Source organism: Engraulis encrasicolus, chromosome 17 (assembly GCF_034702125.1).
Source record: "Engraulis encrasicolus isolate BLACKSEA-1 chromosome 17, IST_EnEncr_1.0, whole genome shotgun sequence".
Lineage (NCBI taxonomy): Eukaryota > Metazoa > Chordata > Actinopteri > Clupeiformes > Engraulidae > Engraulis > Engraulis encrasicolus.
Window position 1 is genome coordinate 15,621,480 of NC_085873.1, and position 16,370 is coordinate 15,637,849.

The 16,370-nt window shown below is 40.1% G+C and overlaps 1 protein-coding gene across 2 annotated transcripts; it reads right to left on the bottom strand.

Annotated features, from left to right (window-relative positions):
* Window positions 1-436: 436 nt before the first annotated feature.
* Window positions 437-12,122, bottom strand: LOC134467877 (E3 ISG15--protein ligase HERC5-like). 2 transcript variants are annotated; one of them, XM_063221850.1, is made up of 24 exons: window positions 11,877-12,122; window positions 11,659-11,773; window positions 11,486-11,562; window positions 11,119-11,340; window positions 10,883-10,974; window positions 10,632-10,762; window positions 8,981-9,108; window positions 8,261-8,328; window positions 7,576-7,694; window positions 7,410-7,469; window positions 7,199-7,304; window positions 6,792-6,984; window positions 6,431-6,588; window positions 5,818-5,892; window positions 5,256-5,351; window positions 5,046-5,135; window positions 4,718-4,825; window positions 4,047-4,190; window positions 3,553-3,719; window positions 3,345-3,402; window positions 2,224-2,294; window positions 1,698-1,881; window positions 1,306-1,408; window positions 437-1,127 (listed from the first exon to the last, which is right to left on the bottom strand). In XM_063221850.1, the coding sequence occupies exons 1-24, from the start codon at window positions 12,091-12,093 to the stop codon at window positions 916-918; spliced, it is 2,994 nt and encodes a 997-aa protein (XP_063077920.1). In that variant the 5' UTR covers window positions 12,094-12,122; the 3' UTR covers window positions 437-915. The 2 variants fall into 2 exon arrangements, with proteins under 2 accessions (XP_063077920.1, XP_063077921.1); XM_063221851.1 differs by lacking the exons at window positions 4,718-4,825; window positions 5,046-5,135; window positions 5,256-5,351.
* Between the last annotated feature and the right edge of the window lie 4,248 nt (window positions 12,123-16,370).

Sequence of the window (16,370 nt, forward strand, 5' to 3'; positions counted from 1 at the left end):
CATGAAACATTCTTACTATAGTCAATTTTCAATAGCTGTAGAGTGCTAGAGTGAGACTACAGCCAGTATATATTTAATGATGTCATGAACCTATACAATGATTTTAATGACAAAATATGTCTTATATACACTCAATCATGGTAAATCAAAGGGAATTCAAAAATGTATGTAATAACTATGGTAATTATTCCCTCTGCATCTTTAATTCTGAGTGACTCAGCCTCTCTGTGATGATCTTATACCTGGACACCTATATTGTCCGTCAGTACAATTCATTTTGAAATGTTCTTCTTTGTTGTTTTATCTTATTTGGATGTTTACTACACTTCACTGATCCCCGTCCCAACTTATTTGAGACGTGTTGCATTTATCAAATTAGAAATGAGTACATATGTCCCCTTAACACTTAATATGTTGTCTTTTCACTATTCTCCATCTAATGAATAGATTGAATGTTTTGAAAATGATAGCATTTTGATTTTATTCACTGTTTACCAAACGTTCCAACTTCACCGGAGTTGGGGTTTGTAGATAAAGATGTAAGATTATAGATATAGATAAAAGGGCAAGTCGGAAAACATAACTGCTCACCATTTAATTTTTAGTCACATTATATAGTATCTAAACTTAATATGCTTAATTCCTGAGATGTACAAAGTACTTTGTAGACATACTGTTACATATGTAAATGTAACGCCAGTAGTAGGATATTAGTTGCAGCCATGTAACATAACATCATACTACTAGTGTTGTATTTGCATTTCAAACAATATTTCTACTTCTACTTCAAGTCTGTTTACTTCATTGTTATTATAAGCCCAACTTCTGTACGTTTTCAGTTCCTTATCTTTAGTTAAAACTTAAAGTGCATTAATGAAAGCTAGTCAGGGAAGTGCGAGTTGGAATTTGTGGGTGTCAGTCCTCCCAAAAGCCTCTTTTGTGGTGCAGAGCATCAAGGAGCCTGGATCGCAGAGTGTCCTTGCACTCGTAAGGGTGAAGCATTAGCAGGGAATGGCACGTCAGAGCTTCTGGGAGGTGATCTGGCGAGGAATCTGGAAGGACCTGCACTCGCATCCTAATCTGCTTCATACCCAATATAGGCACCCGGTCAAAGCCTGTCAAGAACACTGAAGAAAGGTGAAGAGTGAGAGCTTATTGAGCATTTCCTAAATGGGTCTCTATGAGTGAAATGGGGCTGTGTCTATGAACCATGCTCTGGTCTTCTGATGTACCACAGGCCTCCTCTTTTACAAAACACGTGTGATAATAACAAGGAGAACAATTTTAACATCTGTCAGTACTCACAGAGAAATGCTATTTTGTCATCCTCAGAGAGCTCGTTGAACACCTCCCAGAACAAAACCATAGTTGGGTGACTTTCATTGAATCCATACTCGTACTGTGCATTCTACAGACAGATTCAGTAACATGTCAGCAACAAATGAGAAGTGACATCTCAGTGTCAACATCACCATCTCAATGAGTGAAAACAGAGAATACAAACTGATATCATATTAACTCTAAATTAATCTCTAATGAATATGGGAATGAATGGAGATATAGCCGAGGCCTGACTCTAACCTGGGTCCTCATGGGCAGCTGTTGTATAAGTGTATTGGGACACTGCACCCACAAGACCCCTCCATTCCCATTCATTTACATGTTAACAACTCCCCTTGTAATGTTTTTACCCTCACCTGTCTGAGTATGTCCCAGTCATAGTCCTCTCTGCCCACCAACATCTCCTGGAGTTCCTCGGGGTGGAACATCTCCACTGTGTCTCTGGCACACACTTTGAAGAAACCCCTCTTGAACTCCTCAAACACCTCCTCCACTGACTTGCTTAACGCATAGTCCACGTAAGCCTGCACAAACTGCTTCCTGTCAAATATCAATCAATCAGTATTATTATAGCATATTATCATACATAACTGTCATTCAATGTGCTAAAGAGTAAAAAAAAGAGAAGAGAGAAGAAGAAAAACACATTGTAGAAAGTATTATAGATAGCAGATAACTATTACCAAAGGCAGATGAAAATAAAGCTCTTTTCTTTTTAAAACAAGATTCGGTCAGTTTTGATTTGGACAGGAACCTGGTTCTAACATTTGGCAGCGTTGCCTGTTGTTGGAAAATCACAAAACCAAATAAATCTCATCCTGCTGAATCTTTTTTCTTTCAGGAGGCTTTAGGTCTCTGTGTTGTGCACTGTGATTTACTCACTTGTTAGAATTGGTGACAGGTTTTCCAGCTTCCTGAGGATCTAGCTCGACCTCTTTGTTATCCCAGATTATCTGGCAGAACAACATTAGACAGTTTGGAAGGAAAACACATATTGTTATCTACAGAGCCCGGCACAAGATGCGTCGTGTTTCCACGAAATTAAATTAATCTATAACGGTAGTGGTGCCGTCACGATAAAGCCCCGTTTTTCGTGGTTGGGCCACACTTCCGCGGCCAATGCATTTGAATGGGCTGTCCGACTCGTGGTTGATTTACGATTGATGGACCTGTCAAGCCTCTGGTGGCAAGCCACAGGGCCATTTTGGAAGACCAGGAAGATGTAGGTACGGTGTAGAGAAGCGAACATTGCATTGGAAAACACACTGTCCAACTTAATTGGTTTTACTTCATAGTGTGATGGGGCATACATGCTAATGTATCCCTTCACTAATAATCTTTCCCTAATCAGTCTTGTGTCGGAATTGAGTCATCAATCGTAAATCAACCACGAGTCGGACAGCCCATTGAAATGCATTGGCCGCGGAAGTTGGCCCAACCACGAAAAACGGGGCTTTATCGTGACGGCACGACGAATGTTATAGATTTTAGATCCGTGATTCGTGACCACGTGATGATATAGCGTGCAATAAGGTTATCTACACAAGGGTGAGCAATCGCGTGCCTTGTCCCCAACTCTAGTAACGCTACACTTGGCGTTTCTAAACTACCCAAGCAGCTCGCAGAGCATTGAAAGTCAGTGACAAAAAGGCAAGGCAGTAGCTACCCTTAGAACCTAGATCATACTAAGAAATAGGCAGTTACATTTTTTTAAAAATTAATTTGGAATTCGTCCTTTTGAAGAGTCTACTACGATACTGCAAAACACCTTATGAACAGTGGCAACAGTATTACCTGTAGCCCCTTAATGCACGCCGTACCTCCTGTGGCACACTGTAATAGACATTGAAAGTTAACTACTATAGTACTACACAACTATGGCTGTGCAAAGGGCCTTTGGTGATACATCACAACTTGGTCATTGCCATTCTAGTAACAGCTAATTTATAATGCCGCGCCTTAAGGGGTTAAAAAAGAATTTAAGCACTTTGGTCATTACTTACAGAGAAGACAAGCTCCGAATCTTCCACATCCTCATCTTCCAAAACATGCTGAAGACTCCTGGCAAATACAGCTCAAGTGAGTTTACTTTCATAACTGTGGAAAATTACTCATTCAGAGCTCAATCATTCATTGTGATCATTTAATCATTGCAATTGATCAAGTTTGCCTGGTTAATAAAGTATTATGAGCTTGACCTAAAACACTTACTTGGCAACAGATGAGTGTATTTCAGCCAGATCCTCCAGGGTTGGTGGAATATTTAGGAGCTTCCGGAATAGAGCAGATGGAAAGGGCAGGTGCACCAGGCTCTTATTGTACAAAGCCAGGCCGCAGAGGACACCGAACAGGAAATACATCTCCAACTGAACTGTGGGCTATTGGGAAAAAAAGAGTTAAAGGATGGACAGATTTTGATTAAAAATGAGGTTACAGTGATGGCGAACAGTTTGAGAATCTTGTTGCACAACTCCTTTTGACAGGTGTGTAGTAGCCACAGGGTCGTATATTTTACAAAGCAAGCTCCTGCACACCTTCCTTGATTGCAATTAGGAATTACTAGTCTACTTTTGTACTGACCACCATCAGGCAACTTTTAAGCTAAGCATTTCAACTGCAAATGAGGGCAGTGTGTGGATTCTTGCTATGTGAAATTAGTTATATAAGGGAAAGCAATATTAAACATGTCAAAATATTTGAAATACCTCAGAAGGGAACCAGACCAATGTTTCTTGGTCGTTTTGTGTAAACATGTTTGAGCTGTACAGTTCTCTAAACACATTTAAGAAGAAGTCCCTCTTGTCGACATCCGATATCTTCGGTTGCATGTCTTTCTCCATGAACTGAACCTACAAAACAACAAATATCTGTCACAAAGTATGTAAACTAAACTTCAAGTCCAGGATGAAAATTGCTCAGTGCTCCTATTTCATCCTGTCTTGGTAGATGTAGAATGGCCAGATTTAGGCTAATCAAGGCCCATGTATTTGTACTGTAGTTAGTAAGCTAACAAACTATTGACATAATACAGTCAGAAAGCAGAAGCAAATAATTAATTCAGCTTATGTAAGAGTCAAATCCTGGCAAGGCTGAGTCTACAGACACTAATACGCCTAGGAAAGGATTGCTTTACCAAAGCAGCCAAGCAGCGCTTTGTAGTTTCCCCCTTCAGTCATTCTACTTGTACACAGCTTGGACACACCACAGTCTCTCTAACCACTGTAGAGACAGACAGCCTGCTCCTAACCTTCTAGTGCTGTTACATCTTATGGATGAGGCAATTTTTTTCAGCATTTAATAGATTTTTTTTTAAATTACAGTATATGAAAGATAAAAACTGTTTAGTGTTGCTTTAAGATATAATGAACTGTCTTACCCCCAAAAATTTCCTCAGGTCACGTGAATTTGCTAGTTTTAACTGACTGAGGGCATCTTCCAGGAGATGTGTGCGTCTCAGATTAAGCACAAAGCACGATTCATTTGCCTGAAATTAATTTAAACATAATATTGCCTTATTTTTCCAGTCACTTTAATAATGTTTTTACAAAGGGTGGAAGAAATTTTACATTTTTAAGATATATTTTTGCAATAATATACCATACTATTTATACTAAATACAATATATACAGTACATGATAAAAGTCTACCTTGCATTCTGTATCTTTGATTACATTAGAACAGATGTAAAGTATGGATGTACTTACGCTCATATATTGAGGACGAAAGTCTAAAAGAGTTTGCTTGTCCTTAATATTAAAAATGCATGGGCTGGACATCAAGCGAAGCATATTGTTCTGAAATGTGGTAAATATTGCATTGAAAAAAAACGTTTCCATTGTAATAATATTATAATAATATTCTTTAATAATATAGTACCTATGATAACTGTTGAACATTAAAATCAATCAGCCTACCAGATATGAAGCCATCATGTTCTGTACTGAGACAAGTTCATGTTGCCACCATGGTAACATAAGATGAGCTTGGCAAGCAACCCATCTGTCTGTCAACTGGGAGGATAAACAACGCTTAAACTACAACCCAGAGTATTTTAAAGGCAAGAAAACCCAACAGCAACTAAAATGTGATTCCCCTCACATTACAGGTTACTGGTTGGCATGGTATTGTATGACATGATATATGGGTCAGTGATGTTTCAGCAGTAGCACATGTCAGGGCTGCGCAACAGCCAGTGCCACTACTGTATGGATTTTGTTTGTCTGTTTTTAGTGGACTATCTAAGAAGCATATTCATTGCAGCATATCAACTAGTAATTCATTTATGGGCATTAGATGCCGTTGCGCCACCTGACAACTGAACCCAAAAAACGCCTTTGACCCATATGCAGTTTTTAGAAAATGTAATGCATTGAAATACATTTAGCAAATACTTGTTTTCAGAGATTAGTAAACTCCTCATCACAGAGTAGGAATAAGTGTATTGTTTCGTAATGTTATCAAATCATATCAAATTACCTCTTTGCCGAGAGAGCTAAATTCCTTGACACGGAAACACTGATCTTCAATTCTTCTCTTTCCTCTGCGCACTGTCTGTTTGAAGTTGAAAATGGGAGAATCATATAGATTACCAATTACCATTAAAGCAACTAGTACTTTAGCCTAGTAAACCAGCGTCACCCGCTGGACGCCAAAATTGTTTGGCTGCGAGTGGTCTGGCATCGCATCGTTTGAGTGGTCTGCCAGGCTTGCCAAGAATCTGGCAAACCAATCACAACACAGAGATTTGTTTTGAATTTGTTTTGAATCAAAGCGGGCAAGGTTTTGAGGGAGTGACGACGAAGCTTGCAACGTTGGGAAAGCACATCAACGAGAAAGATAGCGCTGATCGGTCAGAGCGCCGGCCTATAGGCACAGGCACGGTTTGAAAGACAACGGGTTGTTGTCATCAACAATCTTCGGATGTATCGTTCATCGGGGCCAGACTAAATCACACATCCAATCTCACATTCAGGCTGGTTTATCAAGCTACCAGTACTTGTCATTTCTGTTTTTCATTTTGTTAACCCTTTTTTAACACTATTTTCCAAATAGAAATGATACAAGTGCATAGGAATCTATGCTTATTCACCTCATAGACCCGCTGTAAGACAGTTACTGTTGGTTGTAATGCCAGTATGTTGCTCTGGGCTTGTTTTACCCCGTCTTCAAAAACTTTTCCTGCCACTTTTCGGAACACCTTCAGCAGTGTTCTAAGGTATGACCCAGGAAGTTTGGACCAAAGCCTCTCTGCAGGAGAAAAAAACATTGTCCTGTAAGTGGTGCATAAGCTGTTTGTTTGTTTGTTTGTTTGTTTGTTTGTTTGTTTGTTTGTTTGTTTGTTTGTTCAAAGACATGTCTGAAGGTTAGGTCTAGTTTGTGATGTTGACATTAGATGTAAACTTGATGATGACTCAAGCCTGAGTCTCACAGAAATCTGAACTGCCATTCACCAAGAGCCTTGAGCGAATCAGGATGAAGCCTGAGAATGGCCTCGGCCAATGAGACGGCGAGCTGTGTCCCCTGCTGCTGTTTGAGCAGCACCCTGAGCAGTTCAGGGAGGATGAGGTAAACCCTGAGGCCCTCCACACCTGCTGGCCTGGAGCTCAGAGACGGAAGCAGATCCTGACACACCACCCGCTCCACCTGACACACACACACACACACACACACACACACACACACACACACACACACACACACACACACACACACACACACACGTACACGTACACAAACACACACACACACACACGCACACACGCAAGCGCGCGCAGACACACAGCATTTGTTAGTAAGCTGTAATGCTGAACCTGCGCTAAGCTGGTCATAGAGATTGTATGCGTGTGTGGACACCTACTTCAGTCAAGACATCTTGCTTTCCCCCCAGTTTTTCGAAAGCCAGGCGTGCAATGGACAAGTCCAGGCCAGAACTGTCCTTATTGGTCAGGAAATGTTTGTCAAAGCTAAAGAAAAGGTTTACTTAGTTTCAATGAACTTGACTTGGACAACAGATTAAAATAAATTAAAATATTTCTTTGGCAAGATCTTTTGCAATCCATTGTTTGTACCTTTTTTCCACAAAGCTTCCATTTATGCATGATGCGGACGAAAATACATTCCTTATTTCCCTGAAAATGAGGAAATCTGGGTGAACCTATTGCACTTCTGAAGAGGGAAATCTTGCATTTGTAAAGGACTTCTTACAACTGCAAATACTTATCAGGATGAACTTACTTCATGATTTTCTTCCATGTCTGCAAATTAGTTTCAGAGGTCCATCTTGTAACTATTTGCTCATCTAATGTCAGCAAACATTTGCTTTCCCAAAGATGATGAGATTTAATTGGGCTTGACTGAAAAAAAAGAAAAAATATAAAATGTATTTTATCAACATGGCCATAATTTGGGAGATATGCAAGACCCCCACCCCCGCGCCTCCTCTCACACTTCTAATAGGGTAGTTTATTACCATCCAAAAACTATAATGATTAAATCCTCATAAACACACCCCAGACTTCCCACACATTCAGGCCATGCTCTCCACTCACAGTGCTGCATGCACACAATACATGGGTTCTAAATGTTTGTTTTCTCCTGGCTGCGTGACACTAGCTGCGCACAATTCAATCTCTGATAGTTGAAAACCACTGTCGGTCAAAAAATTAGCTAACATGGTTAACTCAGGTTAACTCACGTGGTCAGCGTCTTGCCCCTCCTCACAATATTGTGTTTATAAACACGGTAAACCCATGTATAGAGCCCAGCTGTCTTAGGCCACTTCACATCACATACCGATACCGGTATACAGTACACACAGTACACATAAGCTTATAGCCTTATCACAACCACCATCTTCACAACACTCACAGTACTGAACACATTCTCCCACAAAAAAAAATAATACATATTTAGGTCCTACCTTAGCGTGGCAGAAGGCAAAGGAACAATCCCCTCCAGCAATAACTTTCCCAAATAATTCAGTGTGCTCTGTTAGATTTGAAATAACAAAACGAGCATGAGGTCCATAGCAGGTTAAAGTAAGGACAGTAGGGTTTCCCCCAGCACTTTATAGATAAGGTGGTCACCTTGACAACAGACACTGTGCCTACCACACAAATCCTCCCCAGGTCCCCGAAATGATCAATATTTTATATGTATAAGATACAACTTTTGCATTTCTGAAGTAAAAGAAAATCTCAAGTGTGAGATAAATAGTTTGTATTGTGAAGGTCATTGGTCAACAAAAATGGCATTTGTTTCCTGGGGTTTTCCCATCATGCTGAATGTCATGAAACTGCACAACACAGGCTTTCCAAAGTTGATTAGGCCTATAAGTCCAATGTCTCTGGTATGTGGAAAGAGCAAAACCATCCACAGGTTTGGGTGTTAGGTGAATTATCTGTAAATGCGCTGCCCATATCGCTTGTCGTGAGCAAAATGAGAATTTTTCATTAAGAGAATGCTTGTCAGGCGGGCTATCTAACAATGGACTGACTTCTAAACATAAACCACATAAACATTGGTTGACAATAACCACAAATGAGATAAACATATATATATGATATTTGTTTTTAAGTATATTTCCCTCGGACTAATGAATGATACTCTCCTACGGTCTATATTCCAAGAACGCACTTACCTGGGGGAAAAGAGACATACTGAGGGACAGAACAGGTTGACCCCAGTCCATATCCAAGCTGCCCCTGCTCACCACGCCCAAATGTGAGGATGGAATTGGTGTGTCCTACCACTGCTAATGTATGGTGCCTTGGTGGAAGAAAGAACATTTAAAGATCAGTTTCAAAACTAATATTTCGGTACAGAAAAGAAATGCACTGGAGTGAATACAAAAGCGGATTCCAAAAAAGTTGGGACACTTTGTATTTTGTGAATAAAATCAAAATGCTGGCATTTTCAAAACATCTAATATGTTAATAAGGTATAGCATTATGTACAGACAACATATCAGTTGTTAAAGTCGAGCAGAATTATTGTTTTGAGGTAATTATGTGATCATTTAAAATTAGACCCATGCAACAAATCTCAAAAAAGTTGGGACAGGGCCAAAACATGTTGTAATAGTTGGATAATTCTAAAAATTACACAAGGAAGAATATTTTAAAAGGAACTATATTGACTGCCAACATGAATGCACAAATAAAATACCATCACAGAGACGCTGTGGCACTCAGCAGCAAATATTTTGAGGGACTAATTACTTATCTATTACACAGAAAGATTGAATTATCAAAATTGCAGGCATATAAGGCCTATTTCCATAATGTAGAGTTCTGTGTAATCATTGCACGAGTTATGAGATCATGACATACTTGTGGTAAATAAGCAAACTATGACACTCCAACAATGACAGCTCTCGAAAAATTGACCATAAACACAACACTTGATTAATGCACATGATGCAGACATCAATGAGTGTTGCGTGCAGAAAAGTTCATTCTATGGACCTAGTAGACATGTGAAACTGTCCTCTGATTACAGAATGGAAAATATTTAATCCTTTTTGAAAATTATGGAGTCATGCACCCTCCAGGTTATATAGAAAATGAATACTTCAGCTTGATTTAGTGGTCAGTCTGAAAGACAGCAAATATGATGGTAAGGGGGTGCAGAGGTGACTTGGTTAGGGTCTTCTTACTCATGTAGAGCATTAAAATGAATGTTAAATGATACATACAGACTTTTAACAGCAGACATAGCTACCAAGGCATTATATTTTTAGGCACCGCCTTTAGATATTGCCCCATAATGGTGGCAAATTTCAATCTCTACTATGTTCCAACAGTGTGGTTCCATCATAAGAGTAAACAGGTCACAAAATTGTTTTCTTGCGGTCAGGATATGCCACATATTAAGCATAACAAAAAGGTAAACAAGTTGAAGAACACACCTATCAGTTGAGCTGCTGAAATCATGTCTCACATATCAAAATATCTAATTTTTGAATAAAATTATGCCATCAGTCAAAGTATTTAACTGTTCAGTCTCATCCCTTGTGTTGTGTTTAGTCGTATCCAATATAAAAAGCATTTTATTGGCCCTGTCCCAACTTTTTTGGGATTTGTTGCAAGGGTGAAATTTCAAATGATCACATAATTACCTCAAAACAATAATTCTGCTCGACTTTAACAACTGATATGTTGTCTGTACATAATGCTCTACCTTATTAACATATTAGATGTTTTGAAAATGCCAGCACTTTGATTTTATTCACACAATATTAAGTGTCCCAACTTTTTTGGAATCCGCTTTGTATATTAAAAATGCATTACCTGCCACAGGCAACCTGGGAGACCTTTGCACCCCAAAGTTCAGCCACCAGCCGTGGCCGCAGCTCATCTCGGAGGGAGTTGTGGCCCAGCTGCCCATAGCGGCCTGATCCACACGTAAACACTAAGCCATCCTACACACAAAGAGATATACGAACACAATAGTGAAGTGCAACTTTGTTCAAATTCACTAAAGGAAAACCCCCATCACAGACAATTAGACTATTTAAAGCAGCGTAAGTCAAAGGGCCTACCTTGGTAAGAACTGCTGTATGCTCATCTCCACAGGAGATGTGGACAGTCTTCTTGCAGTTCAGACTTGTTACTTGGACCGGTTCAGGGACGTCTTTTAATTAGAAAACAAAGTCTTTAAATGTGCAAATAACTGATAACTGATAATTGATTGTTAACCGAAACTGATGTCTCAAAAATAATAAGTCCACAATGGGCTATCATCAAAAAGGATTTCACATCACATGAGTTGACAAACCATTTTTGTTGCCCAGTCCAAGCTGCCCAGCGGAGTTCTTGCCCCAGCCAAAGACGGCTCCTGAGAGGGAGAGAGCGAAGCTGTGGTCCCCTCCAGCGCTGATCTGAGACAGGGGGATGCCCGCCAGAGAGTTGAGGGGCTGGGGGGACAGCGTGCTGGGCTTCCCCTTACCCAGGCCCAGCTGACCATTGGAGTTGTGCCCCCACGTGAATAACTGGCCATCTGAGGAACATAGATCACACAGGCAAAATTGTGCATTGTGGAGGGCTTGTTTTATTTTTTAAAGTGCAATATCACCTTACACTTGATCAGGGTATAAGGGTGGGTAAAAGGGTGGGATCTGTAGGGCCTACTGTCAAAACCATACCTGTACAAAGAGCCAATGAATGGTGATTTCCACACACGACCTGAGCAATGTGTTTATTGTGTGGCATCGCAAGAGGACTGTAATAAACAAACAAACAAACTATAATGAACAAACTAGGTCCACGTGAGTCCATGTGTAGTCATCTGGAGATATAGGAACTAAGTAATTCGAACCTCAGCTTATTGTTGATATCCAACGAGATCATTCTTCCTCCCCGAGCGATCAAAACAGCAGTGCGTTCCCCACAAGATACATGGTCAAACATCTCTTTGAAGTCATTGAAGTTTTCTACATGATTCAATTAGCGTAATTAGCAATGGAGCAATAATAGTCACAATGAAGAATTGAAATGTTGAAACGTTGGCTTGAAGGTAGGCTACTGTGTACTTACTCAGCTTTCCTGGTCTAGTACTTCCATCATCGAGTTCCTGCATTCGTATGATTGACAGTTTGCCATCACCGCGTAAAAACGCAGTAATCATCTTGCCAACTGTCACAGACTTAATTTCATTTTTGGAGCGAACAAAGTGAATAGCGTCATTTGTGTCCAGTTCGTCTGACCTCGTAAGTCCACTCAGTGAGTGCAAGCCCCACGTCAATAAAGTCATGGTGCGTGCGGAACGACGCGCAGCGCAGACGACAGACCTCTGTGTGTGGCATGTCAAGCTGGCTGGCAGGACATGTCATTACATTCCAACAAATACTGCGTCAGGTGCGTGACGCGCGGCGCCATCTAGCTAGAAATGAAACCGAAACTCAAATGTGGAAAACACCCTTGATAAAACAAAATCGAAACTGAAGCACTCAGAGTTAGTCTAGAGGATATGTCAGGATTTTTGGTAAAGATGTTCACTTCCGGAAGAAAGCATGAAAATGTGTATACAAATGTTTTCAGGTATGCTGATTACGATAAGAAGCGGCTCCAAGCTCAAAAATCAAGGGATCACCCTCAAAATGGACAAATCCAAGATGGCCGCCAAATTAACAATTCTTCATTACTTGGGTTGCATATGTCATATAATCCTGACCTCTGCGACTAAATGTGGGTTCTTGGGATTGCTGAATTAATTCATGAGCCATTTAGCTTTGCAAAACCTAGGTACCACACTGAAAATCGAGAAATCCAAGATGGCCGACATCTCCGATGGCCAAATTTATAGTTATCCACAACTTTGGATGAATATGCACTAGAATAGTGATCTTGACGACTAATTGTAGGTTTTGGTTATCGCTGAAGTCATGAGTAAGCCATTTGAGCTTCAAAATATTAAGGATTCACCTCAAAGTTGAGAAATTGAAGATGGCCGCAATTGCGATAGCTATATTTTCATACTTGTAGATCCTTTTAGTGGGGTCGTATTAGGCTCAGTCATTTCAAATTGGTGTTAAAGTTTTGTTTTCACTTCCAAGTTGAAGTTTAGGGTCTATAGAACAATTTGAGTTCGAGTGTCAAACACACAGATAACAAAATGGCCTGCGGGGGGCGCTCTAAAATATATAAACTGTTATTACTTTTGATTAGTTAAACCAAATTTAACATATGAGATATGTATGGATTCAGCATGAAGAGGAGAAACCGGTGAGCTAAGTATTTGGTTACCAGATTAACGACACACTATGTAATAAACACACTTTTAGCCAATGGACAGCTAAATCCTGACTTTTTTAAGATAAAGGGTGGAAATGCCCTCAAAGTTGCAATGAAACACAACTTATTGTTACAAGTTATTGTAAATAAAGCCTGGGTTATCACTTAACTTGATTTGTTCAGAATATCCCTGAAGCAGACGGATACTTAGGATAGGCTACCTATACACAAATATGGCTGCATAAAGCCGATGTGATATTTAGCACCCAACTTGCATCTTTGAGTTTATGAATTTAGGATCATGAGTACCAGCTTTTTTTTCAGTCAGTCCATCATTTTATTCACAACTTAAAAACTTTATATCTGGAAGAAATCAATAATAATAATGATGATGATGATGATGATGATGATGAATACTATGGGGAACATGTTTTTTTTCCTGCATTCAAAAAGCAAACAGAAGACCATAGGGCTAACACGTAATAATCCACTCTACAATAACTATGACAGATGCAAAAACAGTCAGTGGTCAGTTTTAGAAATTGCATGTGCACTTGCACAGACGTGCGCACTTTAACTCTGCCTCCATGCACTTGCACCGAGATCTGGCAGGTCTATTTGTACAAGTACTAGTACAGCTGCACTTCACCTCTAGTTGGAATACATCTTTGGAAACTGCATCTTTGGTAGTGTAGTCCAAATCTGGGAACTGTTCATTTGTTACCAGATTGGCAGGCATTTCTAGTAAATGCAGAGGACTACGCTGGTAACAAATGGAGAGTTCCCAGATGACAGAGATGTCCTCATAACAGCAGATGATTGTGTCTACCATGTATGAAATAGTCCTATAGTATTATTTAGTATGCTTGCCAAAGGCCTCTGCTTGCCCCCAGCAAGCATACTAATTGTTCTCCAACAGTTTATTTAGTATGCTTGCGGGAAAGCATACTAATTGTTCATCAAGAGTTTATTATTATTATACATTTTCCCATTCACCTCGGCCTATGGGAATCGCCATTCATTAGTATGGCGGCTTTGAATCGTTGCAGCGTTCGAGATAGAGACACGGTTCGAGTGCCAAAACGAACGGCTCGAAAAGGGCCCAGGGTGGAGTTTTTATTTGCGGGCCTACCCCCTTTCATTTGTTCACCAGACTTGTTTTTCCTCAGTTTTCTCTCTGTTTTCCCCCTCATTGAAATGAATGGTAGAATGGTCAAGATGATGTCACAAACTGTGGCAGTTAGAGTGAGAGGTGACCTGTGCTGGGGTTTTTAACTAGGTATCAACTAGGTAAAGGCATTGTCAGAGAGGTCTTGGCTCTGAATACAAACTGTGTGAAGACACACACACACACACACACGCAGCCTTGTAGAACTTTAGACCTCTGCTGTCACCTGGGCAACCGTGGCCTAATATGCTGCTGTGGGCACTGTATACAGTAAGTGGCAGTGGCCTAATGGGTAGGGTGTTGGTCTGTCACAGGGTTGCAGGTTCGAATCCCACCCTTACCTCTCCCTACCCACCCATTGCTGAAAGGCACCTGAAGCATGTCCATACATGCACACACACACACACACACACCTCTCCCTCTCTGTCTCTCTCTCTCACACACACACGCACATCTCTCTCTCTCTCTCTCGCACTGACAGACACACACACACACACACACACACAAACAGACACAGACACACACACACACACACTCAGACCTCTCTTTCCCTCGTATTTCTGTGTGTGTATACGACAGCTCTGTGTGTGTGTGTGTGTGTATGCATAAGCCGCAAGCATACTAATGACGTTACGTATGACGTCACAGCATCATGCATGCAGCGCGAATCTCTAGAAAAGATGTGTGCACGGCTACGCAGAGCTGCAGTTATGTTGAAAAACAATGATTTTGTCACTTAAATGAAGAGTTTTTCAAAGTAGCCAGATTCACCAAAAAGTTGCCAAAGTCGCCAGATGTGGTTTTTTTTGTCGCCAGGTCCAAAAGTCGCTAAATCTAGCGACAAAGTCGCCAAATTGGCAAGACTGTATTTGAGTCCAGGAACATGAATACATACTTACAAATCCCTAGTACCTTAGAATAGGATACACCAAGCCTAACATAAATCATCATGCCTCGCTTTCTTAAATCAGCACAGTTCACACAAATGCGTCAATGTGATTGCTGCAAATGTTGCACCCTATATCTTTGTCATATCTTTAGTTAGAGGCTTATATTGCCTTTAAATGAAATTATTGGGCCACAAAACCTACATTTTGACACCAAGATCATGCTCATATAACAACCAGATCCAAAGTTATGGCTCAAAACAAATACAGTTTTTTGCGATGGCGGCCATCTTGGATTTCGTGTTTTTGAAGTAGATCCCTTCGTTTGCGAGCGTGGAGCCGCTTCTAATTGGAATCAGCATCCCCAAAACCCCCTATATACCAATTTTCGTGCTTTCTTCCGGAAGTGAACATCTTTTCGACATATCCTCTAGACTAGTGGGTTAGGCTGACGAAGCAAAATGAAACGATCATAAAACACAATATAATATAATATAATATAATATAATATAATATAATATATTGTAATATAATATAATATATTCACTGTTGGGTGAAAATAAGTAACAGCAGCTGATATTGATTCACATTCAAAATGTGTGATTGACGAGATCATCCAAGTAGGCTACTTTATTTGATTCAAAATTTCAATAGAGTTCTTCAGTAACGCGGAAGCATGTAGTAGATTGTAGTCTTTCATGTTAGCATTTAAGGACTTCCTGGTTCATATCGGCTTCCGGCCTCCATTGGGAATGAATAGGGGCCAGTTTCAAATAAGCTCCGAGTGCAAGCACGCGCTTAGCGAACCCCCGCAAATAGGGGTGGGCGATATGGGCAAAAAAAGTTATCTCGATAATTTTTAGAATTTTCACAATAACGATAATTTGACGATAATGCTGTGCTGAAGAGCTTTCACTTTTTGAATTTAATAATATGCATATGCTGGACTGTAAAGTAATACTTCATCACTTGTCATGAAAACATATCCATGTAAATAAAAAATAGGTTTATGATGTATTGCTAATGATTCTGTTAGAGGACAGTCATTTTTGACATTTGTAGATCTGTGCATTTGTAGATAGGAATCAGAACCTAACTATGGCAGCTGCAAATAGCATGTGTTGGATTTCACACATTGTAATTTAACTCACTGCGCGAGTCTAACTTAACATTACTTGTCCACCTAAGCAGTTATGATATCTATACATGCAGGTGGGTGTTTGAGTAGTGAGTAACAGCCAA

Bases quoted from the DNA above. Each gene is read 5' to 3' on its own strand.
- LOC134467877 (XM_063221850.1), bottom strand. From the start codon at position 12,093: ATGACTTTATTGACGTGGGGCTTGCACTCACTGAGTGGACTTACGAGG. The intron at 8,329-8,980 runs GTAAGTGCGTTC...CAAATCTAACAG, and splicing joins GTATGTCTCTTTTCCCCCAG to AGCACACTGAATTATTTGGG. The intron at 4,191-4,717 runs GTAAGACAGTTC...GTTGTTTTGTAG, and splicing joins ACCTGAGGAAATTTTTGGGG to GTTCAGTTCATGGAGAAAGA.